At 40.9% G+C, this 27,429-nt stretch overlaps 1 protein-coding gene across 1 annotated transcript in view; it reads right to left on the reverse strand.

Moving 5' to 3' along the window:
- The window catches only part of LOC135467564 (calcitonin gene-related peptide type 1 receptor-like), a 33,716-nt gene extending 8,699 nt beyond the window's left edge, over positions 1-25,017 (reverse strand). Inside the window, exons 1-3 of the mRNA XM_064745336.1 lie at positions 24,588-25,017; positions 8,389-8,486; positions 1,906-1,997 (exon numbers count right to left, since the gene is read on the reverse strand). Of these exons, the coding sequence (XP_064601406.1) occupies positions 1,906-1,997; positions 8,389-8,486; positions 24,588-25,017 (620 nt within the window). The remainder of the gene's footprint in view (positions 1-1,905; positions 1,998-8,388; positions 8,487-24,587) is intronic.
- Positions 25,018-27,429: the final 2,412 nt, after the last annotated feature.

A 27,429-nucleotide genomic window follows, 5' to 3' on the forward strand; every position in this document is an offset into this window, starting at 1 on the left:
GGCTACTGTAAAAGTTTGAACAGTACGCTGCGTTATTCAGGAGCATGCCATTCGCTTGTATGGCTTCATACGACCCATTACGCACACATTGTAAGTTACCTGCATTCTGTCCAGCAAACATTATTGCTTACTAACCTATAGCCCCCAACAATACCAAATAAACATTAATGTCCCTTGAAGAAAATCTCATGAAATCCGAAGATTTCCTGATGGGTTGATACTATACTTCTTGATAGTATCGAGATTGATGTCAAAGTTTATAATGTTAATATAATGTCCTGTGCAAAGCTTTTGGTCCTGTACTTAACGTTCCTGACGTTCTGCTTGGTAAGATAATTTGAAGATGCATACCTCGTGGGGTAGGACGATGGCAGTCTACTGTATACGTGCAGATGTCTGCTGATAAGCGCTCCTTCCACTGCATGGTTTCAGTCCCAGCCTCTGACACGGACTTCCACAGATTCCCCTACTTCCACGGCTCTAGAGGCCATGCATAGCGGCAATAAGGTAGTTGTTGGAAATGGCTTGTTTTCCCCCAGTACCACATTCGTGTGTAAGTCATATTAGAGAAAGTTCTTTAATTGCTTACAAACAGTTACTCCTGGCACTCCACTTTCCTCCAAAATGTATCCCATCGAATAAGGGGATTATTCTTGTGTAAGACGTAAACCCCAATCAAGAAATTCTATATAAAAGAAACTTCCAGTGCGACAGAATCCAGACTGCACCTATTCGTTTCTAGTGCACATATCTATTATGGCTTCAGCCATTATTATGACCGACTTAGCAGGTTTCATTTTCCTCTGAAAGTGAGTCGATCACGCGTGGCTTACGTTCTTACGTACTGAGCCACAAGTAAAAAATGCTCTAGTGTAGAAAACACTCATTCGGGATCACGTGACTACTTACGAGAAATGGGCGTCCGTGGCTCAGTTGGTTAGCGCGCTAGCGCAGTGTAATGACCCAGGAGTCCTCTCACCAATGCGTTCGCTGTTAGTTCAGCTCATGCTGGCTTCCTCTCCGGCCATACGTGGGAAGGTCTTCAGCAACCTGCGGATGGTCGTGGGTTTCCCTCGGGCTTTGCCCGGTTTCCACCCACCATATTGCTGACCGCCGTCGTATAAGTGAAATATTGAGTACGGCGTAAAACACCAATAATAAAAAAAAAAAACTTACGAGAATTGGCTTGATCGAAAATAGGCTCGTGGATAGATGGACACCAACGTGGTGGTAAAGAGAGCTGGGAGATGTTATTTGTATATCCTATATTTTTACTTGATACATAATGAGAATTCAATAAGAAGATTTTAAAACTCTCCTAAAAAATTTAAGTTCAATCTGGACTGTATTTTATACGCCACGCGGTAAGGCTTATTGCAGCCAGAATTTTGATTCTCTATATACTGCATAGGCTTCCCCACACGTGGTGAAGTCTTCCAACAACCTGAGGATGGTCGTGGGTTTCCCCCGGACTCTACCCCCCCCCCACCCCCCCACACACACACATTATGCTGCCAATCCATAGGAGGACAGATGTTCGAAAACACTCATAGTATCATGAGAATATACAAGTATAATGACAATAAACTCTACGTTTACAAGAGATACAGAGATCAATAATCTATTTTCTATTACGTTCTGATTTCGTCGCGCAGGCATGGTTCTAGTGTGCCATGAAATGAATCATAAAGATAAATGATCAAGTTATGAATAGAACAGTAATGGATGACGATTGATGGTTGCAAAAGATGACAATTAATAACAGGAGCATAACATAATAGAGAGGAATACGATGTACAAATGACAAGAATGAGGATGGCAAGCCTGCGGGGAAATATTGTTGAAAGTAGCCAAGCAATACGACGGGCTTGTTATTATTGCTATGTGCGGCTATTACATACTCACCTATCAGCCAGAGTGGCAATTAGCATAGGCAGCAATAAGGCGATGCTCAACACGCTACAGGTTAGCTTCACCGCCAGCAAGGACCTATAGATCTGTAACACAATCAAATATACATAAGGAGATTTATCCAATGTCAGAAGTCTCTTTCGAATTCTCTGGACACGTTGAACCTGTAACAATATCATATGTATAACATTGATAAGAATCCTTTTGCAACACACCAGGTCAAGTGCAAGAGATACCTGTTACACCATATATTGCGCCTTTGTGGCTACCATGGGCATGCGCCAGGTCACGAGCAAACAACGTCACCTGCAAGAGTCATCTGTTAACACACATTGTGACTACCAGGTCACTAGCAAGAGTTATCTGGTAACACATTTGCGCTTTTGTGGCTACCATGGGAGTGGACCACGTCCCGTGCAAAGAGTTATCTGTTAACACATTTTGTGCCTTTTTGACTACCAGGTCACTAGCAAGAGTTATCTGGTAACACATATTTCACCTTTGTGGCTACCATGGGAGTGCACCAGATCACGAGCAAAAGTTTTCTGGTAACACACATTGCGCCTTTGTGGCCGTCATAGAGGTGAACCAGGTCACCTGAGTTATCTTGTAACACGCATTGTGACTAGGACCGCCTCGGTTGTCTAATAGTTAGAACATCCGCCTGTAAGTTGGAAGATCGGGGATCAAACCCGGGTCGGGTCATACAAACCACTATTACAATGGCATTGTTGTTGTCTCTCTTGGTTTTCAGCGCTGAGAGATTAGGGCAAAGGAAACAGGGCCGGTTGGCCTGGTGTCAGTATAATGTTACCAGGTGGGATGTCATGTTTGGTGTGTTCGGCATGATACTTCAGTGGCGGCAGCACTTTGGCAGCACTTTGGCCGCACGGACTCGCCGCGCTACAAGAAGACACAGTATATGTGCCCACACCTAATGATTCGTCGTCATATGACTGAAAAAAGTGCGACGCATAACATAAAGCATACAAACATACATGCATATTCATCATATATACATATACAAATATATACATACACTGTGACTTTGTGTGCATCTGTTCTCTGCTAAAACCCATTGTCCATGTTTGTTTATCTGATCATTTGAATTCTCTAGCAAAACATATTGTACATTTCTGCCATACTCGTGTACCACCTTGTATGGATTTTCTGGTAAAACCCATAGTAAAGTTGTGCCATATTCGAGTATCACCTTGTCAGAATCCTCTGGTAAACCCCATTGTAAAGTTGTGCCATACTCGTGTACCACATTGTATGAATTCTCTGGTAAACCCCATTGTAAAGTTGTGCCATACTCGTGTACCATCTTGCATGAATTCTCTGGTAAACCCCATTGTAAAGTTGTGCCATACTCGCGTACCATCTTGCATGAATTCTCTGGTAAACCCCATTGTAAAGTTGTGCCATACTCGTGTACCATCTTGCATGAATTCTCTGGTAAACCCCATTGTAAAGTTGTGCCATACTCATGTACCACCTTGTATGAATTCTCTGGTAAACCCCATTGTAAAGTTGTGCCATACTCGTGTACCACCTTGCATGAATCCTCTGGTAAACCCCATTGTAAAGTTGTGCCATATTCGAGTATCACCTTGTCAGAATCCTCTGGTAAACCCCATTGTAAAGTTGTGCCATACTCGTGTACCACATTGTATGAATTCTCTGGTAAACCCCATTGTAAAGTTGTGCCATACTCGTGTACCATCTTGCATGAATCCTCTGGTAAACCCCATTGTAAAGTTGTGCCATACTCGTGTACCACATTGTATGAATTCTCTGGTAAACCCCATTGTAAAGTTGTGCCATACTCGTGTACCATCTTGCATGAATTCTCTGGTAAACCCCATTGTAAAGTTGTGCCATACTCGCGTACCACCTTGTATGAATTCTTTGGTAAAACCCATTGTCCACTTGTGCTACACTGGTGTATCACCTTGTATGAATTTTCATTTAAGGTGAGACACAAAATCCACTGTCTAATCTGGCTCTGATCCGCTCATCCATGGTGCTGTAGATGCTGTTTTCAATACTCCTATACAGTTTTGGAAATGAAATAAATGATACCTCACGGGGTAATCGTTCAGGAAACTGACACCCGGGAGTATGGGTGTTACTTGATCCCCAGCAGCATCGCTTCATCTTCATTAAATCTTCAACTCTAGAGAGATCCCTAGAGGGGTATTTGTCACCTAGCTCCCCCGTGTTGTCATTCAAAATCTGGCTTCCTCATAGGCTAAAGGTAATTTGGAGGCGTGGCGGTCGAGCGGTCAATTCACCTGTCCTAAGTGGATTTTCCTGAACTCGCAACTTTAAGGAACAGTCTTCGACTTTTAATCTACAAACACTCTTCTTTACCCAATGAGGCTCCAAAATGTTGGTATATGCATACTTTTGCCCCAAATAGCAGGCACTTATATAAACTAAACTGTATTTTCCCACCTTTTGATACCATCCTGTTTGGAACTACTTAATTTTGTTCTCACCATCTATTTTGCCCGTTTGACTTTAATGCTTAGCTTACTGACATAACTGCAGTTTAATGCATGATAATGAATGTGACAGATCGTGTATATGGCTGGTGCTCAGACAAGGCACAAGTGAATCCAACTGGTCACCGAGTGTACGTGCATGACAAAAGTTTCTACAGACAGGATTATAAGCTATTGATGTGTATCGGATTCAATACTCCTTATAGGCAGCTTTCACTAAATCTCCATCATAATCCCGACAAGGACTGACATTCCCAAAAGTCACAATAATCTGAAAGCTGGATAATGTTACTTACTTACTCTTTGTTGTTATAACTCCACTTAAAGGCATTTTCTGAGAAAATGCATCTTTTGTCCCTTTGAGTAAGTATTAAAAACATGAGCTTTCGTGTTTTCGTGATTCACTTAGTCGATTGGAACGAATCATGATACACCCCGGCTTAATATTCATAGGTACACTTTCGTGATTACATGAATAATACGTGTGATGTACAAGCCACACAGTTTGATATGTACTACCAAGCCGATTTCAATAAAAGAAATATTTGCTACTCGGATTACTCTCTAAAGGTTTTAAGACATCTTGTCTCGGGTGTTCTTTAGGAATATGTATTCACAAGCTTTCATTCGCGATGGTCCGATGACACTAATGCGTCTGACGACTTCAGTCTGTCTGACCGCACTACTCTGATTGCTCCAGTATGGCTTATCTATGCTGGACGCTCCGGGTTGACCACTCCAGTCTAGCAGCTCTAGTCTGACCGCCCTCGTCTGACCACCCTAGTTTTACCGCTCTTTTTTGACCCCTCTAGTCTGGACCGCTCTAGTCTGGACCGCTCAAATCTGGACGGATCTAGTTGGGACCGCTTTAGGCTGGCCATCCTATCTTGACCGCTCTCGTCTGGCCATTCTCATCTGGTCGCTCTAGTCTGGTCTAATCCGCTCTAGACCGGTCACTCCAGGTTGGCCGCCCTTGTTTGACCACGTTCATCTGGCAACTGTAGTTCGGGCCAATCTACTCTAAACTCTGTAGTCTAGTCACTGTACTCTGGACCGCTCTAGTCTGGACGGTCTAGTCTGAGCGCTCAAGTCTAGCCGCTCTAGTCTGACCGCTCCAGCCTAGTCGTTCCAGCCTGGAACGCTCTATTCTGATTACTTTAGTATGTCCTATCTAGTCTGAAAGCTCTAGTATGTCCTATCTAGTCTGACCGCTCTAGTATATCCCATCTAGTCTGACCGCTCTAGTCTGACCCATCTAGTCTGGTCGATCTAGTCTGCCCTATCCAGTCTAGCCGTTCCAGCCTGAAACGGTCCATTCTGACTGCTCTAGTATGTCCGATCTAGTCTGGTCGCTCTAGCCCGTTCGGACGTTCTAGTCTTGCCGACTTCGACTGGTCAGCGGACTGTTAAGTGCTGTCAAAAACAGACAAATAACACTAAGAATGTTCAGGACAAAGGAATACAACTGAAGCTAGAAGAGTTGTTCTTGCGTCACGGTGCAACGAAAAACAAATCTCTCTCACCGTCAATGTTAAGGGAAAGAAAGGGATGAGATCGATTTTCAGCAGTAATCCTGGCCGATCCATTTAATCATCAATCTCTGATGAGGAGACAAAGAAAAGAAATCATCGAAAACCCGATGGAAGATGTCAACCCTAATACTGGATAGGGTACCGGCGCTCTTCTCCCACGATTGTGTTCATCAGACAGTCTAGGTGGGGGCGGAGAGAGAGGGTGGGTTTGAGGGGGTGGTGAATGCTGTCTGACAGAAAAGATTACAAGGATGTCCAATGAAAATTAGAAATTAGCCACATTAAATGCTAATTTGCTGTATGCACCGCAAAGACCAATACTTAATATGACTGAACAAATGTTTAATAAGCAGTATTTTAATAAAAAAGTGACAATTTACATTAACAATGACATGTTACTGCAAGGTGAGGAAGCTCTGAAAAAATTAGTTACGTTTTGCAAAACAATAGGGGCACCTGAATGATTTCAGGCATAGCCTGGTGCAACTACCCAAGTCAAGACTGATGAGCGGGGAAGTCGTTGGCTTAACAAAATAATGCGCGTCCCCGTCTATTTTTTGAGCAGGCAAAGAGAACTTTTAGCTGTCCGCCGTTTCTCCCCGCTTACCACTCGAAGAACTTCCGAGAACTACCACTAACTTGGTGTTTTTTTTCCGATCTTTTTCATGGACAGAACATCACTTATGTTTTCGACTTCCAAAACTTTTTGAGTGTCGCATTTAGGCTTGGGATGCCTGTCTTCTTTTCACCTTCTCCTTTTTTCGCAAACGACAAATTTCGTGACCTTAGCATTAGAAACATTCAAACGATATTGGTCATGGCATGCACTGTTGGCTGATATTCCAGAAATACGCCGATATTTTAGATTAACTTCAGACACACATAGTCTTACTTTATGATCTCGAGTCTGTGATAACATTACTATCTGGAGATCAAAGGAAAGCATTCATTGCTAGCTTATGCTTTTTCTATCACTGAAGCAGTTTATACTTAGATCACAAACATTGCAAGATGTTTCAAGAGGAAATCCCACAAACTTTAAACTAAGCTTACGTGGGGGTTTCATTATATACAGGCCTAATCTAGAATTATTAGACATGTAAGACCAAAAATTTTCATAGATCATAAGCAGGCCTAAGCTCAGAGAAATCCCATGCAATGTACATGTAAGAAGGTGCTGGCGTGTTTTTCAACTTACATCAGTTATCGTAAAATCACAGAATGACATAAATATAGATTGATTACAATGTCAGGAAAATACCAGAAATTCTTACACCCACATGATTTCTTAAATTCCTATTTATGTCACCAAATATTAATTAAAAAGAAAATCTTAAAAAAATACAATTACTGCAATGCACACGTAATTTTAGACAACAGAAGAATAATATTTAGTCCAATAAATCATAAAACTTGTGGTTTCACATAATTATGACCTCATTTTGGGAGAACTTGTCAAGCCGATATAACAAACCATTTATTGCTAAAAACGTAGATAACAGAGAAAGAGTATACTATTAGTTTGTTAGTAAAAAGTATCACGAACAGTTTTAAAAACAATTAAATGAACGATCAGTGAATAGTTTTGAGAGAATACTGTTTTATCTGCAAACGATTATCAAAATTCGAAAGCCTTTGAACATAAAAATCTAATTCTGTTGGCCTTGAATCCTCGCAGCTGTTCATGATGGTGATATATGTGAGCCTGACAATAGTCTATATCTTTTAAACATTCGCCTATGTTAGCTGTCTGTAATTGGCGTGGGGAGTAATTTGTTTTACACTAGGTGCACCAACATGCGGTTAGAACAGATTCCACACAGTAGCACAGCTACACTACTGTCTCAGCGAATATATCACATTCTTTTTATAACAGAATTTCCTAACATGCATCTCTAAAACCATACTGCTGTGAGATCATAAATTTCAAAAGAGCAAAATAAAATTCATTTATAAATGTTACATTATACTAAAACGTTCGAACAATGTCAAATACGGCAATGTCAGAAACAGGGTTTGAATTGGTAACTGGTGTCGCCCATCGTCAAAACATATTAAACTCCGTTCAATATCCAGCATTCCATTGGTTTTTGAATAATTATGACGTCACCCAAGGGAATGGCTTCTCTGTGTGGAAACAAGGTTTATGGAGTTTAAATTTAAAAAAAAGTGTTCTAACTTCTTTGCAAGAATGTGGACTTCCAACATATCAGTGTGTAGAGCTTGTGTTGTTACGTATCACTGGCAAAGGTAATTTAGGTTGCGAGTATGACTGATTTTACAGACAGCTGAATATAGGCGACTGGCTAAAAGAAACAGACTATAATAGTGTCCTGACCGCCTCATTCGAAGTTTCTTTCGGGTAGGGGTATGGGTTGCGGGAAGGAAGAGATGCGTGTCCTTGCTGGGGTGCACAGACTAACATGCGGGCTTACCTCTATCTTGACGCAATCACCGTAAAATGTCCACTCCATATTTGTTAGCGGATTTCTCCACCACGTGCCGTTGTCATCACAGTCCTTATAAGCCATTGCTAAAATACAGAGGAAAACCCATGTGATAACATTGCTACATCACGGAGTAACAATCATGTAATAAAATTGCTACAATATACATACACGATAACACGACCAAAACAAAGAAAGATGTCACGCTGATACAGAATTTGTTCAGTGGCAAATATTGCTACAATACGTAAATCTGGAAACCACAACATCGCTACATCATAGATATTCCAGTGTTACAACAACAATATAACATCGATACTGATATAATAACACTGCTGTGACATAAATACCGATACTAAGATACTGACATGATCATATTGCTACAGCAATAAGAGATGCTTCTGTGACCGTAATGCTGGAGCATAGGCACTGATATCATTACAGTCTTACAGACCTCCACCATGACGTTAATGTGATATAAAGGGATGAGACTTCACCATTTTAAAGCAAATTTAAATCGAAAGCAGGATAATCAAGTTTTCCAGAAAGTATCGTATTTTATTTTCAGATATGATTTCACCCAGTTAATACAGGGCAAATGGCTGGTGTGAATTGAGGTAGCCATCTTGAAAATTTTATCCGATCAAACGCGCGGCTATCTGATTGCGCGGTCTAAGTTGTGACATAGCCATCACCCATTCACTTTGTAAATGGACAACTGATTAAATTGGATTAGTACGTACGACATGATTATCAGATGGTTTGCAACGATTTAGTTACGTGTAGTAGATCGGTCCTTTCGTACAGTGTTGTGGTACAGGTACGGTCGTTAATGGAAGGTCTATTTCACACAGAGTGTTGTCGTACTGGTATGGTCATTGACCAAAGGGCCATTTCGCACATAGTGTTGTGGTGCAGGTATGGTCATTATCTGAAGGGCCATTTCACAATGAGTGTTGTCGTACAGGTATGGTCATTAGCCAAAGGGCTATTTCACACAGAACTATGTGGCACAGGTCTGGTCATTAGCCGAAAGGCCATTTCATACAGTGTTGTGCTACAGGTAAGGTCATTAGCCAATGGGTCATTTCACACAGATTGTTGTGGTTCAAGTATGATCATTAGTCAAAGAGCCATTTCACACAGAGTTTTGTGGTACAGGTATGGTCATTACCCAAAGGGCTGTTTCACAAAGAGTGTTGTGGTACAAGTGTGATCATTAGCCGAGGGGTCATTTCACACAGTGTTGTGGTATAAGTATGATCATTTGCTGAATGGCCATTTCACAAAGAGTGTTGTGGTGCAAGTATGAGCATTAGCCGAAAGGCCATTCGACACAGAGTGTTGTGGTACAGGTATGGTCATTAGCCGACGGGCCATTTCAGACAGAATGTTGTTGTACAGGTATGGCCATTAGCCGAAGGGTCATTTCATACAGAGAGTTGTGGTACAGGTTAGTGTTATTTACTGACCACAACAGATTTACAACTCGTGTAATATTCAACGGCGGTGTCACAAATTATGTGGGAAACATATACTGTCTCGGCTCAAACCACATTCATTTCCCAAATAAGTACAACACATTCATACTGTCCAGAATACAAAAATATACATGTGTGCATGCAGATGTTGTTGTTCATTTTAGTGTATATTAAGCAGCTTGTAAAACAATGAATGTCCAAGTCACTGAAAATGCCTTAGGGATGGAACTCATCGTATAATGTTTCTGGCAGTAATAATTTTTTTCTTACTTTACCTTAAGAGAAAAATATTAATTTGGCTTTTTTATTACTTTTTTGCGACTACGACTGATTTTTTTTATATTTTGTTATTATAAAGTGTCATAAAATTATTCCAGCACGTTTAACCAGGCAGACCCTGTGGTGCTTTCTACCCTCCACACCCAGCTTGGCTAGAAGGCAGATCTTAGAAGCCACTTTGGGAAAATGAGACTTTCTCCATTTCTTGACCCATTTCTTATCACACAGTCTTACCTTATTACTTTATAGTACCTGTAATTTTGCAGCTTGACTGTTTACCAACAGGTCACAAAATGAAATAAATAATGTCCATGATCTACCAACAGGCCAGACATTGAAATAAATAATGTCCACGATCTACCAGCAGGCCAGACATTGAAACAAATAATGTCCAAGATCTACCAACAGGCAAAAAATCGAAATAAATAATGTCCAAGATCTACCAACAGGCGGAACGTTGAAATAAATAATGTCCAACATCTATCAACAGGCGGGACGTTGAAATAAATAATGTCCAAGATCTACCAAAAGGCCAGACGTTGAAATAAACAATGTCCAAGACCCACCAACAGGCCAGACATTGAAATAAATAATGTCCAAGATCTACCAAGAGGCCAGACGTTGAAGTAAATAATGTCCAAGACCCACCAACAGGTCAGACGTTAAAATAAATAATGTCCAAGATCTACCAACAGGCCAGACGTTGAAGTAAATAATGTCCAAGACTCACCAACAGGCCAGACATTGAAATAAATAATATCCAAGATTTATCAACAGGCCAGACATTGAAGTAAATAATATCCAAGATTTATCAACAGACCAGACATTGAAATAAATAATATCCAAGACCCACCAACAGGCCAGACATTGAAATAAATAATGTCCAAGATCTACCAACAGGCCAGACATTGAAATAAATAATGTCCAAGATCTACCAACAGGCCAGACGTTGAAATAAATAATGTCCAAGACCCACCAACAGGCCAGACGTTGAAATAAATAATGTCCAAGACCCACCAACAGGCAAAAAAATCGAAATAAATAATGTCCAAGACCTACCAACAGGCAAAAAATCGAAATAAATAATGTCAAAGATCTACCAACAGGCCAGACATTGAAATAAATAATGTCCAACATCTATCAACAGGCGGGACGTTGAAATAAATAATGTCCAAGATCTACCAATCAGAATCGATTCTGACTGGTTGGTGTGAGAGATAAGGAGGTCCAGGCTGTGTCTTGCCTAAGCTGAATATTAGGTATGGTACATGTGTCAAAGCATGACTAAGGCTGCAACATTTGACCCAGGAAAGCCCATTTCCATTGTTAATCAATTGGCGTCGATTTTGCATCCCTTTAAGGGTGTATTCGAATAACGAAAATTCACGACTGGAGAATGTCAGTGTAATAAAGCAACGTCTGACACCATTTTATCGGGTGACCTTTTTCGACGACCCACAGGTACCACTGACGACACACATTGATGGTAGTATGTGATAGTAGAATAAATTGTGGATTAATCCGAATGTTCCAAATAAACTGTGTTAAATGTGGCCATCTGAGTGCAGTTTAACAAAACTTTTGTAATTGTAAATCAATTTTTCGTAAATTTCTCGCAAATCGTCACTTTATAGCGTGATAACCTAGGCAAACGTCATTTTCGAAAAATGTAAAACTTATTTACGAAGGTTTGTAAAAATGTCCTCTCGGTTCATCTTAGTCAGGTACAAAGCCCCTGACAGAGGTTTACATAAAGGTTTCAGTCTAATTTCACACTGACGTACCTCAGTAAGTCTTCAACTGGTACATTAAACGTCATTCAATACATATGGGGAAATGGCTATGGAACAAACAGAACTTAAGATACATTTGAATAAAACTCAACCTAATTACTGCACAAGGTGTCCAGCGAGAGCGTTAATTAGTGGCGTTCAAAATGCCAGCTGTAATGTGTAACCATTATGACAGGCCTTAATGAGGTTCACGGAGGTTCACAAAGAGACTTTGTACTACAAAGTACTACGAATTATATATACAAGAAAAGACACATTACACTTTGGTTACGATTGACCGTTACTTTTGCGAACGGTGCTAATCTTGTTCACAGATTTAGGGCTGCTGTGATGATTTCACAAATCATCTGTCTGAATCTGACATAACGTGTAAGTTGATGATTTTTGACAAGTATCCATGGAGCGTGTCTCCAGGACGTATTAAATGTGTACTGCATGCGCGACTCCAACCCGGCCATACATGAGAGGAGGGGTAACTCCTAGCGTTAGGCAGGGAGATTTTAGATTCACTGTCTCACTGATCATTAGTCGTGGAATCTTTATTTATCTGACCTTGCGCTGGCACAGGCTTGTTTTCGTTAATAACCAGTTTTTTTCACCAATATCATGATCACACGTAGAATATCATGGTCATACGTAGACTATCATGGTCACACATAGAATATCATGGTCACGCGTAGAATATCATGGTCACACGTAGACTAGCATGGTCACACGTAGCATATCATGGTCACACGTAGACTAGCATGGTCACACCTAGACTATCATGGTCACTCGTAGAATATCATGGTCATACGTAGACTATCATTGTCACACGTAGCATATCATGCTCACACGTAGACTACCATGGTCACACGTAAAATATCATGGTCACAGGTAGAATGTCATGGTCACACGTAGACTATCATGGTCACAGGTTGAATATCATGGTCACACGCAGACAAGTTTGTCAGTAACTTGATAAAGCTCAGTGCAGTTGTTACTGGGGCTGACTGACTACCCTCATAAAAGTGGAAATAAATGAACAGGTACATAAATAAGTATATCCTAGTTGCCAAGACAACTGTATACTTTTCAGAAGCAATGCTAATTTCTTAACTTGTCTCATTGGCGCATTTCAGACGATAAGTCTGAAAGTGTGATAAATTTTGTTGTCGCTGGACCGAGTGAACGAAAATATGCCTTTAAATGGCTTCAAACAAGTGAACAAGAACGTATCAGTACATATCCTTGTTGGGTCATCAGTTACATTTGCGACAACATCCGATAACATTATTTGAACATGCCCCAAGCGGTAACGTTCTAGTATAAACGGCGATTTCCATGTAAAGTTTCATCGTGAAGTGCCACTGTGAGATGTGGTAGAATCGATAAAGGCAAGCGCACTGGAGGCAATAGCTGTGTACTATGAGGACACAAAAAATATGCACAGCGAAATTGTAGCGTTTATTATCACATTTTATTCATATCAAATTGGTAAATCGTTGAATGAGTTGATAACCACCGTGAACTTGTCGGAATTGGGTCAGATTGTTACGGTAGCAGTTTTGATTTAGCTTTAAAATTGAAAATGGAATTAAAAATGGTAAATATGATGATGAATTTCCTTTATTTATTTTCGTATTTAGAAAAGATAAATCCTAAATACAACTCGAAGAACTGCTAGATGTTTGAAACATTGGATTGTCTCTACATCATTATTTTCAGCAAATAAATGTTTGTCGACTATTTAAAAAATAACAATCTACGTTGAACGTCTCGATAAAATTTTCTTAATTCTGATCCTGCCCTATGATATAAAACAATATTTCAATGCCTCGATGCTGAAATCTGTTGTCACTGATTAGTTGTTTTTTTTTTGTATGGACGCATCTCTGTACGCCTGCCATTATCATCATCTGTGTTAAGATCTTTACATCCTCGTAACAATACCATATACCACACCCCGTATTTCACCTAGGTAAACTTAAGGAGATAATATTCAGTGATATCTCAATAGAGTTCTTCTGACAGACAAAAATGCGGATCAAGACTGGTCTGTGGATCATAGGGAAAATGCCTATGTGTAATGGATGGAACAGGGCAAAATGTAACACGCCAAGTCATGTATGAAAAGAAGCAATTACCAATGATGAATAGACGGGAATTAGCTTGTGGGTAATCATTGGGAAAGTACGTCATAATTGTCGTGTTATCACTTATCGCAGCGGAAGTTGGCGCTCTGTTTCCGCGAGCTGATTCAGAGCACAAAGCAAACCTTGCTTGGTCACGTGATCATACTAGTCATGATCCTTGTTCCTTGTCCGCGTGGCCAGAGGCGACGCATGGCCTTCACAGGTCAGATAGTGATACATTCCTGCTGCTTTGTTCAACAATCACCGGACACACTGTCGACGAAGACATTCATAATCACATAAATCGTCAACTAACGAGGCATTTCCGTTCGTGCATCTTCTAGGGATGATGACAAAATGGCATGACATTCCTGGTAGGAATTTCAGTTTTGCGTGCGATGTCTTTTTATCCTTCCGGCTTTTTCTAAAATCGGAAATACATTTCATTCAAACTCTCTGCTTGCAGACAAATTCATTAAGTTACTCACCTATGTTTCTTGTCAATCTTCTCCCGCACTTAGCGACGGTGACCTTTAGGTTGGATATGGTTAAATGTTAACCACTTTTCATTAAGAATTATTTCTACATCTGTTACGTTCTTCTTAATTCCTAATGCATCTTTTTACTAGTATCCCTTTTAACAGGAGTTAAAGCCTTGCCAAATGTCTTCTCCTTCACCCGCTTATGCGTTTAAAAATATCACTGAATAAAAAATCACTGGCCGTTTATAAAACATGGGAGGTTTCAACACTGGCCGTTTATAAAACATGGGAACCTGCGGATGGTCGTGGTTTTTCCCTGGGCTCGGCCCGGTTTCCTTCCACCATAATGCTGGCCGCCGTGGTATAAGTGAAATATTCTTGAGTACGGCGTAAAAATAAATAAATAAATAAATAAATAAAGCATGGGAGGTTTCAACACTGGTCGTTTATAAAACATGGGGGTATGAAACACGGCCAGTATGAAAATACTTTATTGCGTGCTGCATTCCTCAGTAACTGAAACACTTTGGGGGCAATGCTTTCATGTGGTTTAAGGTATATGGTATGTATGTTTAAGGAAAGCTAACATTTACTGCCCCAATATCACAGCGGTCCTCAGCTGTGGTGAGAGTATAATGTTAGTGTCGAAACTGACGGAGGCAGAAGCAGAAGGTTGAGGGTGTAATGGGAAGAGATGAACAAATAGCACGCCATAGGTGGGGACGGCACCAGAGGACTGAGTAACGATCTTTTCCCAATTCACGCTCGTTTTATTAAAGTTTTGGAGACAGATTGCTTGGACAGTTTGTCTGAACAACACCGCGATGATAGGCCTTTGACGCAGAACGATTTTGTTATAGTTAATAAATGGACAACCAATATAAATGCCCTCCGTTTAGATCCTGGCTCAGACAACACAAGATTCCTGTGTCGATTTTTCTCGAATAATTTCAAAAGGTACAGCTTTATAGAAACTGTCTGGCTCTACCTCAAGGCAATTCAGATATGTTAAGTCGTGGGAGGTAGATGCTCACTGATTATATCTGTCAGGGCCTAGGCATCATGGATCAATACCATTGATTTTTTCCGCGCATACACCAGACAGTGATTGACAGCGCACCGTGTTATAGTGGCAGACTTGACCGAATCAGTGTAACATAACTGACTCATTCATTAATTGTTGATGTGCAAGCTAATGGAGAAAATCCAGTTTCTGTGAAATTGTCGAGACGCCATGATCACCGTTTAACTAACAGACATTTATATAGAGACCTGAGAACAAGGGGCTATACCGTACAAACGAAAAACAAAGAGCTATTCCTGTCAAATGAATTCGCCACTTATTTGACTTCAGTTACATCAAGAAACAAACTGAAGGCATTTTAAATAACTGTTCGTTAAACTCTAATACATGTATAGATTATTAAACTGTAAATCACCGGAAGCTCTATGTTACGAGCACCTTGTTGTACTCCCCAGGCTGGGTAACCGTTTTTCACCGCAGGCCGCGAACGTAGGTGTGATCGTTAGTTCATGTTACCAGTGACACCATTAAAGGAACATGAAACTGTTGTGGTTCAGAAAACTACGGCAGCGCGGGACAAATCGCGTTCCCGCGATTGATGTAATGATGTAATCAACTGCTTCACTTCGGACTGGACGTTTACATTAGGTACATCAAAACACTGAAATTAGAAGTCCAAAGCAATTCTGTTTGAATTAGCAGTTGAAAATATAGTGGCCAGACAGATTTTTTAGAGTGTTTCTTTGAAATTATTTGGCAAATATGGCGTACCACGTAGAATTATGTAGAACAATTCTCAGTCTTGCCATGTTATTTCAATTTCATTCTACTATTTTGTTTATTGTGTATCTAGCATTTCTTATAATTCGCAACGTTTATTCTTCTTATTCTCTTCTTTTCTCACATCTGTAGTAAAACGGTTAAACTATATTTACAGAAAGAGACTAGTAAGTTTTCTAGCACCCCAATTGATTCCCAATCCCATTGTGTATAAAGCAATGTGTTCAATTAAATTCTGCCATCTTCTAGGGCTTTTCCAACACATTTCCAGCATTCTTAGTGCGACAGAGACGAGGAGGTAAATGCCGTCATCAAAATGACAAAAGCTCACACTGTCAGAATGATGGTGAAAATGTTTAATTGTGAAACGTACGTCTTTAATTCCCATGCTTTAAACAGAATTGGGTTGAATCAACAGTGTATACTTAACTTAACGGTATATACTGGATCTACGAGGGTCGCAAAAAGTGCATGTCAGGCCATACTGGAATTGCAACTCCATTTTCCTCACTAGCACAGAAAAATGTGCATGTACTATTGACGTCAAGCGTTATAGTTTCGACTATCCACGGATTTTGTGCCGGTACAGCGCCATCGCCAGTTACAAACATCCTAGGCTACTCTTGGGCGGTCAAGCGTGTGAATAAGCAAACGGGGAAAATGGAACTTTCGAAAGGCGAAGACATCCTTCAAAGTGTCTGCTTGTTGCTTTGCTCCCCAATATAGCGGGATCATTCCAGTGTGGAGAAAAAACTAAAACGTGAAACCTTAAACCGTTTCCTGCTCATCAAAAATAACCGAATGATTTGGCGAGAATCCGGAACTAAACTATCCACCCATTGGCAAGCTGTGAGTGCGACCTGGTGCACTTGACATTACCTTAAACTGAAAACCAGCTGCACTACATCTCTTTTGTATACTCAGCCCGAGAGGTATCATGAAGTTAGACATTTCACTGATGTTTTGAGGTGTGCATATTCAGGGGACTGAAAATTACTCCTCCAGGAGGACTGAGTTGGGCTGACGGTCTAGATCAGACAATCACCGCTCATCATCAGCGGAAAGATTTTTAGCAAATATATTTGTAACTAGGGTATTGTTTTATTCCTTTTTATGTATTCCTGTATTTCTGAATGTACTAGTAAATCAATGTAATTGTATTCTGAATTATTTTCATGCATTGTTTAAACTGAACCATCTGGCGTCGTTATAAGATTGTTTAACCAGTTATTAAACAATCCAGCTCCGGTGGTTTACTAAAATGAAAAGCAATCTTGCCCCGAGCGTGTATTTGACAGCTGTACCCATACCGTGTGATGGAATCATAACGCATGTGATATGACAATTTGTTGATTTTCGTCAAGCAAAATATTTCCGTTTTCAGGTGAATATTACCGGTTTAGCACTTGGTAGACGACGTTCACTGGCCATTTACATAGTATCCACAAAGAAAACTTCGACCGCTAACGATGTTATCTCTTGTCATTTTCATATAACTTAATATGACGTAAAACTATACCCAGCTCGTGTTAGATATTTGTAATAAGAATGGAATAAACAAACAGCTCGGCTTGGTTTACTCATGCACTGATTTGGTTTTCTGGTGCAAAATCACTCAACAGTCTTTGTTAGAGCGAATGGAGCGTCAAACTGCCGTCACATATTGATTCGTATGCTGATAAATTTCCTTTTTTATGAAAAAAGCTTGGGTTCTCACGTCACTCTTTTGTGCAGCTTGTAAGTGAGCGAATATTACTGGTGTGTAATAACCGGTTCTCGTCAGCTGTGTTTGTCTGGTGGAATTATGACAACTTTTAAGATGTTCCAGGGCTACTTGATACCTGTTGGCAATGTAAATAGTTCGATGCCTGTTTGGCTGAGATACTAAACTCTTTCTGAAAGCTTTGATGTGGTGGCCTGCCATCAGAGTTAATGAAAATGATGACGATAAAGATCGTCTTACTGGTTAGACTGTGACTTAACGTCACGAGGCTTGCGAAGTACCTGCTGAGGTGCGATTGTCCTTCTTTTCCGGCTTAGATTCCTTCATTCTATCCGCAAACCTAGTCAGCGTCACCTTCAGTGGAATGTTCTTAGCTACGGCGTGAAACATCAACGAAAGATCGAAATCAATTATATTTGACTTTTTGTCACTTGTGTGACGTAAGTTGATGAGCCAAAGAAGTATTACTCAAGGAATTCATCAATGCAAAGTAAAGGTATCAAATTTTAACGTCAAAATACGGAACACTATTTTACTTGTAAAGTGTATGAATGTGTGTGGAGTTTAGCTTCGTATGCCTCCACTGAAGTATCATTTCGAAGACATCAGACATGACACCCAGTCACATTATACTGACACCGAGCCAACCAGTCATGTTTTCTTGGTCTAATCTCTCAGTGCCGAGCGCATAGCGTGACAATAGCAAGTACCATTTTAAAAGTCTTTGGTATGATGCGCCCCGGGTTTGATCTCGGGTTCTCGACTTTGAAGCGGACGCTCTAACCATTAAGTCAGCGAAGAAAAGGACACATCACGTCTGTTAATGTCGTATCTTTGAGAATTCTGTGACTAATGAAGGATAAACCGAGCTAATGACGTGACAACGGAATGTTCTCCATAGCTACAAATGAAGCTTTAGGAGCAGTCGACGAAATTCAGTCGACGAAGGCCAATAAGTATCCTTTTCTATTTGACTGGACTGATTTGATCTCCAGCCCAGAATAACGTACCTGTAAAGATATTGCGTCACAAATCAGACATTAGTCTACTTTTATCGTTGATGTAAGTCCCCTGATGGGCCTCGTTTCCAGAACAACAAAGTCTGCTCGCTTACGACTCAAGGAGTACTGCTATACACGTATTACTAGGTGCCTTTATCTCTAGTTCGTTGTAGTACTAGGCCTGATTTTCTTCCAGCAGCGCATCAACACGTACCATCACCTGTAAGCTGGACCAGGGTGTAACTTGGCCTACAGATGACTTATGATTACTCAGAAAATGTCTGACTCTGAGCTGCCGAAATGCTCCGGTTCACATGTGGACAACACGAAAGACTACAGCATGGAAAGAAAACCCGAGCAGCGACGACAGTGTGACAGCAGACAAAAGGTCACACGTAATCGGTGAAATACTGCCTCTTCTCAGAATACCTCAGTAGGGGTTTTAGCCTAACTGTCCATGTAAATGCCTAAAAGTTAATGTCTTACTCACCCCCTAGCATGGTAGTTTAAGTAGAATTTGCCTGATTAAAAATGCAGTGATGTTAATTACCATGTACTAGGCGCCACTAGTCCAGAATCACTCAAATGCTGTGTTGTCAGTCGCTCTTCGAAAAACTCTCACACTGAAGGACAAAAGTGATTTTGGGGTTTGACATGAGTAGATGTCTACACCTATACAAGTGTCATCAATGTGATCTGTTGCAAATCTATAACCAATCTGGCAGATGAACTGAGTAGTTTATAACGGACGAATTCCTTCACCATGTAATTGAATGTCTTCGCTTTGAAGCAGAAATACCTCGATCACTGCCTTATATAATTCTTCGATCTCGTGTTATCGTCAGGTAATATCCCGTGTTACAAGGCGGAAATGCCGTCAACTGTCAGAATTTGATGAGTTATACCGTGCAGCAGCCGCGACTTGGCTTACATGCGTAATGAGTTATCAGTTTTCATTGTCAACAACGTATCTAAACATCTTGAAATTCTCCAAGGCAATTCAATCTTCGACTAGCACATGATTCATTAGGTAAACTGATAGGGAGCGGAGCCAATGCGCTATGCTCGAGTAGCATCCCAAGTTTACAGCAGAATGTTAACCCTTTTGTTACAGTGCAGAACGGTTTAACCTGCCACCAAAAGCGATGGCATTTGCACAATGTTTTTTATCGGTCACAAATGTTGGAATGTTGTCCACAAAGTCCTAGAAAATTCAGAATGATTTCAATATTTATGTAAACATAACTGCAGAACCAGTTGGTGTTGTTTAAATAATGGATTGCTTCAGCGGTCTTCAAAGAGCAGGTTGAGAGGAAGTAGCAACATTGCAGACCTGTTACGTAAATAATTCTGGCATTTGAAATAAATCTTGTCCTCCAAATTCATCTTCAAAGAAAACTCCATTAGCAGCCTGGTAACACGAGATAACATGAAGAAACTGCAGAGAGAGTGTAATTGACCTGAGCAATAGGCCAACGGTTCCCTTCTCCAGGAATAAAATAGATGTAGTTTAGATGTATGATCAGACATGGAGCTGTTTGAAGTGTAGCCTATGAACACAGATTTGGGTTCCCACGATGTACCCACAACTAGGTTTGCTTTGAAGTAGTTTAAAAGGTATACATTTTCGTATTATTTGTCAGAACACTGGATGCCTTGACATGCCATTTTCAAAACTTAAACTATATCGTTGGTGACATAATCGGTGTTTTTTGTCCAATAATTACATCAAATTATTCACACATCCTTTAGGCTAAACAAAAAACATGTCGATCTATTCAGACTTTCAGATTTCAGTTATTGCCTGCACCGAATCGCTCCTGTTTGAACGGAATATATCTGTGTTTAAGCAATGCAAAATGGTGATGTTTATACACCTTAATGATGAAGGCAAGTTAGCGGATATGTTACGGCTTTGGCAATATTTAATATTAACACGTGTCCAGGTGGTGAACAGAGAAACTTATCATGATCTTCTAATAGGTCAGTCATGTTCTAGTAGGTCAGTGATCTCTAAAGAGGTCAGTGATCTTCTACTTGGTAAGTGATCTCTAATAGGTCAATGGTACTCTAATAGGCCAGTGATCTTCTAATTGGTAAGTGATCTCTAATAGGTCAATGGTACTCTAATAGGCCGGTGATCTTCTAATTGGTAAGTGATCTCTAATAGGTCTATGGTATTATAATAGGTCAGTGATCTCTAATTCTACTCAGTAAACTCTAATAGATCAATCATCTTCTAATAGGTAAGTGGTCTCTTATAGGTTAGTGATCTCTAATAGATCAGTGATTTTTACAGTGTTACCACACCGCCTCATGTGTGTCCTAATGATTTTTCTTTTTGTTTCTTTCGTTCATGTTGTTGTTTTTTTTTTAGTATCAAAGAATATCAAATGAATACTCAAGCCACTGGCAATAACATTCCAAAATGTTAATGTCATGGATGTTGTGTACTTGAGAGTAATCAATGCACCATGGTTGTAAAACACTAATGACATAAATAATAAATGTACGACATCATGTAGTAATAACATGAAATTGCAATGTACGAAATGGAGGTAATTGGCACTAGCGGTAAGGCAGTGTCACACGGGAAGTGTGGTATGGCACTATATAGTACTGTGTACTTTGGTAAGGCAATGTTGTATGGTATCAACGCACTATCGCACGGTGTAGTCTATTAAGAGAGAGTCGTATAATATAGTGTGGTACTGTCGTACTGGGAACTCTGATAAGTCACGTAGTAGTCTGCTAAAGCTCTGTGATATACGGTGTAGTATGATGAGAAACGGTCATAAGGTGTAGCCTAGATAGACACTACCATACTGGAAACTCTGATAAGTCACGCAGTAGTGTGCTAAGGCTCTGTGATATACGGTGTAGTATGATGAGAAACGGTCATAAGGTGTAGCCTGGATAGGCACTATCATACTGGAAACTCTGAGAAGTCACGTAGTAGTTTGCTAAGGCTTTGTGATATACGGTGTAGTCTGATGAGAAACGGTCACGAGGCGTTGTACTGTTAGGCACTATCATACTGGAAACTCTGATAAGTCACGTAGTTAGTGTGCTAAGGCTCTGTGATATACGGTGTAGTATGATGAGAAACGGTCATAAGGTGTAGCCTGGATAGGCTTTATCATACTGGAAACTCTGACAAGTCATGTAGTAGTGTGCTAAGGCTCTGTGATATACGGTGTAGTATGATGAGAAACGGTCATAAGGTGTCGCCTGGATAGGCACTATCGTAATGGAAACTCTGATAAGTCATGTAGTAGTGTGCTAAGGCTCTGTGATATACGGTGTAATCTGATGAGAAACGGTCACAAGGCGTAGCATTGTTAGGCACTATTGTACTGGAAACTCTGATAAGTCATGTAGTAGTGTGCTAAGGCTCTGTGATATACGGTGTAGTATGATGAGAAACGGTCATAAGGTGTAGCCTGGATAGGCACTATCATACTGGAAACTCCGATAAGTCACGTAGTAGTTTGCTAAAGCTTTGTGATATATGGTGTAGTCTGACAGAGCACTGTCGCTCGGTGACTCAAACCTGTACGTAAACCACTGAAAATACATTGTCTAATGGCACTATCAGCTACCAACAACCATCCTGAACTATACGTTACCTTATTGGATACAATTTCACAAGACAGGGGTAAGACATATTTATGACTAAATGTTAGGTTCGTAGTGATCCTGTACGTTGTTCCTGCTCAGAAGTTTAGTGTATTTGGAAAACACCCTAGTCATTAGACGGAGTCTGTGCACCACAAACAAGAAGTGCAATGACGCTGATACACACTGTCATGTCAGACAAACTCTGAGGTACACGAGGCTTAACCATCCGCGCTAGGCGCAGCCTGGGCCTGACCGACGAATTTGAGGAAAGCGGAAATGAGCTGAGTGGGGCAAAGAAATCGCCAACTTAAACCAGAGTAGGAAAAAGGACTTGTCATAGCAGCTTTATCAGGGAAAATTTTAGCATGGCAACAGCTAAGGTCAAAGTGCACAGAGACATTTTCAAAGTAATGTATTGATCAGCTACTCTTTCCCATTTAAAAATGACACTTTTCCTTAAATAAACTCTCAACAAAATGTTGAAAATCATTTGTGCGTATCTGTGGCTATTATTAGACACCGGATTGTGGAATATCATTGAAACGTGTTTTGCCAATTTGCATTAAGCATGTAGTGGGTTTTCTTGGGGTTTATTGGACTGCTGTTTGACACAGTAGTCAAGAATACCTTTTTGGGCCAAAAAATATATCAGCCACAAAGCCAGTTACATTTCACAATACGTCCGCCTCGTTTGTGCATGTGTTAATTTTGAAAACAGGTAAAATGTCTTCTGAAATTTATAAAACGAATCACATTATAATTTTTTCAAACTTTGGATTCAGATTAACACTATGAATAGCACAGGTACAAGTCTGATTTCCCAAAATCGGCCGTCAAATTTATGGCTTAAATTAACGGGTCAGAGCAAGTACAAAAATAGCGCCTGGCAGTGCTCACGAAATAATGGGGGGGGGGGGGGGGGGGCTCCGTGGTTCAGTCGGTTAGCGCGCTAACGCAGCGTAATGACCCAGGGGCCTCTCACCAATGAGGTCGCTGTGAGTTCAAGTCCATCTCATGCTGGCTTCTTCTCCGGCCGTAAGTGGGAAGGTCTGTCAGCAGCCTATGGATGGTCATGGGTTTTCCCTGGGCTCTGCCCAGTTTCCTCCCACCATAATGCTAGCCCCTGTCGTATAAGTGAAATATTCTTGAGTACGGCATAAAACACCAATCAAATAAATGAATAAAATACGTGAAATAATGGACGTCTGTCAAAAGAAAATGTAACCATTTTGTTAGGTAAACGGAAGGAAACATTGTCGAGTTTGCGCGCTTAATGACATAGCCAAAAGAAGAGGAAACTGTAGAAAAGCAACATCTTAAAGTCACGATTGATATTACTCCGCACACTGATATTACACCGCACAAGCAGATATTACACTGCACACTGATATTACACGGCACATGCAAATATAACACCGCACACTGATATGACACCGCACACGCAATAACGCTATTTCTCCTGGCCATATTGTGGTTCAGACGATCAGGGTTAATGTCGTTACAAATGGAGCGGTCATCCAAAAGACACTTCACGCAATTTAAAATTTGACAAATGTCCAGATTTGCCTTTCAACTTAAAGCTATTTTTACTTCCGAGTTTACAGTTGCCAATCGCCTGATAATTGAAAACATTACCAAAACAAAAAAACATTTTACGCCTTTTTTTCAATCTGAAATTTCCTACGCTTGTCTTTCACACTTAAACTTCACAATTCATACATACTCATGTTTGCCCTATGGTTCTTCAACAAAAAGTAATTGTTTTCTTAGCGGTGATATGACCATTCGAAAATAATATTACAAAACCTCACGCAACGGAAAAGAAACAGTAGTTTACCTACCTCTTGAAGACCATATCATGATAATGAGTCGTCATATAGGTGGCTTACCTGTTGGGTACACGTGCTGGATAAAGGTGGGGCAATACTGATATATCCTCATGCCCGTGGGAGCGGGGTCCCAACAGGCGTAGCCGTCCCATGTCCCGGGACAGTAGTCCTGTGACCCACTCCCGGGATGAGGATGTTTTTCACAACACTGAACCGCCGCCGAACAGCAGGTCTGCCATCTCTCACACTCGTCACTGGACAAAGTTTGACACACAGTCTCCACAGTGAAGTTAGCGGGCACAGTTTTGGGCATCTGAGGAGGTTGACCTTCCATCTGGACCCAAGTGCCATTCCAAGAGGATTCCTCCCCGTAACGTAAGAACTCCGAGTTCTGGACTTTACCCTGGAATAAATACCAGTAACACATCAGGCAGCTCCATTGTTTGTAGTAGGAGAACTCGTGCAGGTTAAAGCGATCTCGGCAGAGCATGGTGGTTGGAGAGCGGACGGACTGCTGTGGCCTGTCCTTGCTCACTGCTGCCCGTCATATATCGATCTGAAGGGCGAATCCTGGCTTATACCCACCGACTTATCATGAGCTGTAGCCACACGTCAGCCACTACCCCTCCGCGCCACTTGTCCTTCACCTGAATTTGCAAAGTGTTTCTCAGATGTCAATCGGTTGTCAGCTGCTGTACGCCTCCCTGACGATCGGGGCACAGCCCTGACAGAACAATGGCCATGCTAACGTCCTGTGTGTCCACGTTACCAAAAACACATCTTCCGCCGTTATGCGAAACCCCTGATGAGGCTGAAGGAAACTATTGAACAATCAGTAAAACTAGCAGGTGAGAGAACAACGGGGAAATCTTGATCAGAAAACGGACATTTTTACTAGACGTAGTTTTTGTGTTGTCCTTGTCCCAATGCATCGGACAAAGTTCACAGAATAACTTAGCGATTTGGTAGTTTAATGAATCAAACAGGCCAACAAACCAAAAAAAAGTAGAAATAAAAAATCTATAAATAAATGTCCTCGACAATAGTTGACTTTTTATGACAGTTTTAGCTGATCCAATAATTTTCCTCCACAATTTGTCTACCCTTGTCAAACAGCGGCAGATATGTTCTCTATGCATGCCTTTTGGATACGCTCTCATGAAGAGTAGTGTAATTATCCAGGCCTCTAATGGAATACTTCTGATAGTCATCGATTGAAATATATATCCGTCCTGCAACATGCCTTTGCTTTAGCTTTTAGCCATTTTGTGTTGAAACCCCCTATCAGCTGACAGCATAAGTAATTTATGTCTAAATATTATCCAGAAGAGAGACCTGTACCTAACTAGATATCACGGCAAATCCTGTGTAGTGAAAGAGCGCCGTCATCTTGTTGCACTGTCTTGTCACAACTAATCTCCTGTATATGTATCTCCACGTGCTATTTTCAGCATCAGCTTTAGGCCGACTTGTTGAACAATTCTGGAATTCTACTTACTTACAACATTTGCAAGGACAGCACGTTTGAAGACACATGCTGAAACTTACAATATGAATGGTGATTGTATGACTCGAACGTAAAACTAAACAGTGATATAAACAGCTGTGTTCATAGACGTGTTTTTTTTTTAAATAACGTCCGTTACTTCGTGTAATTTTATATGTTATCACTTTCATATGGAACATCATATGGTTCACTTGTCCCGACATTGCCATGATGGGGCTGCAGTATTTATAACGTGCCGTTAAGCCTTAATCATTCATTGTCATTGTACTGTTATGTAAAATGTATAGTGTTCCGGGGTGAGGCCTCCATGGCTCAGTTGACCCAGGAGCCTCTCACCAATGCGGTCGCTGTGAATTCAAGTCCAGCCCATGCTGGATTCCTCTTTTGGCCTCTTGGGACGGTCATCTAGCAGCCTGCAAAAGGTCATGAGTTTTCCCCCGGGCTCTGTCCGGTTTCTTCACACCATAATGCTGTCCGCTGATGTATAAGTGACGTATTCTTGAGTACGGCGTAAAACACCAATCAAATAAATAAACAAATAGTGTACCAACTTAGACAATGAAGCAAATTTACTAACAAGGTAATTAATTGGCATCATCTGTAGCTTTACATAATACTGGTACTATAAGAAATCCCTCACAGGTAATATCGTGTTAAGGAAATAGCCGCAATCGGCAATAGCCAATCTAATCAACAAACGGAGGATAATTGATTTCTATCGGTGACGTTACCACCATGACCGGTCCTTACGGTCAGGCTTTCTATTCCTTTCATGCATAAGAAAAGTCCATCAGTCACTAACTGCTGACAAATTACATAAGAAATGCGTGGAACGACGTTGGGAATGGAGTTGAGGAAGACCCAAGGCTGATGATTACCTTGTCTGTTGAGGAACACTGTCCCCATAATACTTCAGCCTCTGCACGCCACCTCCAAGGGATTAGACCTCGGAGGAGCCTAGCGTTGTGAGAAACAGTACCACCATAATACTTCAGCCTCTTCGCGACACCCGCGGGCTTACCGCCGAGACGAGTTAAAGGTTAGCTGTTGTTATGTCGCTTATCGGTAGGCTATTTTTTCTCGGATGTGTTTTAAGTGATCTCCAATATCCGGTCTCCCTCATCTTCCGTGGGCAGAGTGCGATAAGTGGATGAGATGAAGCCAAACTTTGAGGACGAGGGTGTGATACGAGGCTGGCCTGGGGGCAGTGAAGGAGGAGAGGGCCAGCCACCCCCGGGCATCTCATGTGAGGCATTGGGGAAAGGGGTCGATCTGTCAACAGCCTGCTCTAACACAGCTCACCTGTCTATCAGGCTGTCACTAGAGGCACACAGAATCCCTGGACACATTTTACTCTTTACGCTTAGCTTGGAGCTTTTAGAGGAATTTACTCTT

Source organism: Liolophura sinensis, chromosome 6, assembly GCF_032854445.1.
Source record: "Liolophura sinensis isolate JHLJ2023 chromosome 6, CUHK_Ljap_v2, whole genome shotgun sequence".
NCBI lineage: Eukaryota > Metazoa > Mollusca > Polyplacophora > Chitonida > Chitonidae > Liolophura > Liolophura sinensis.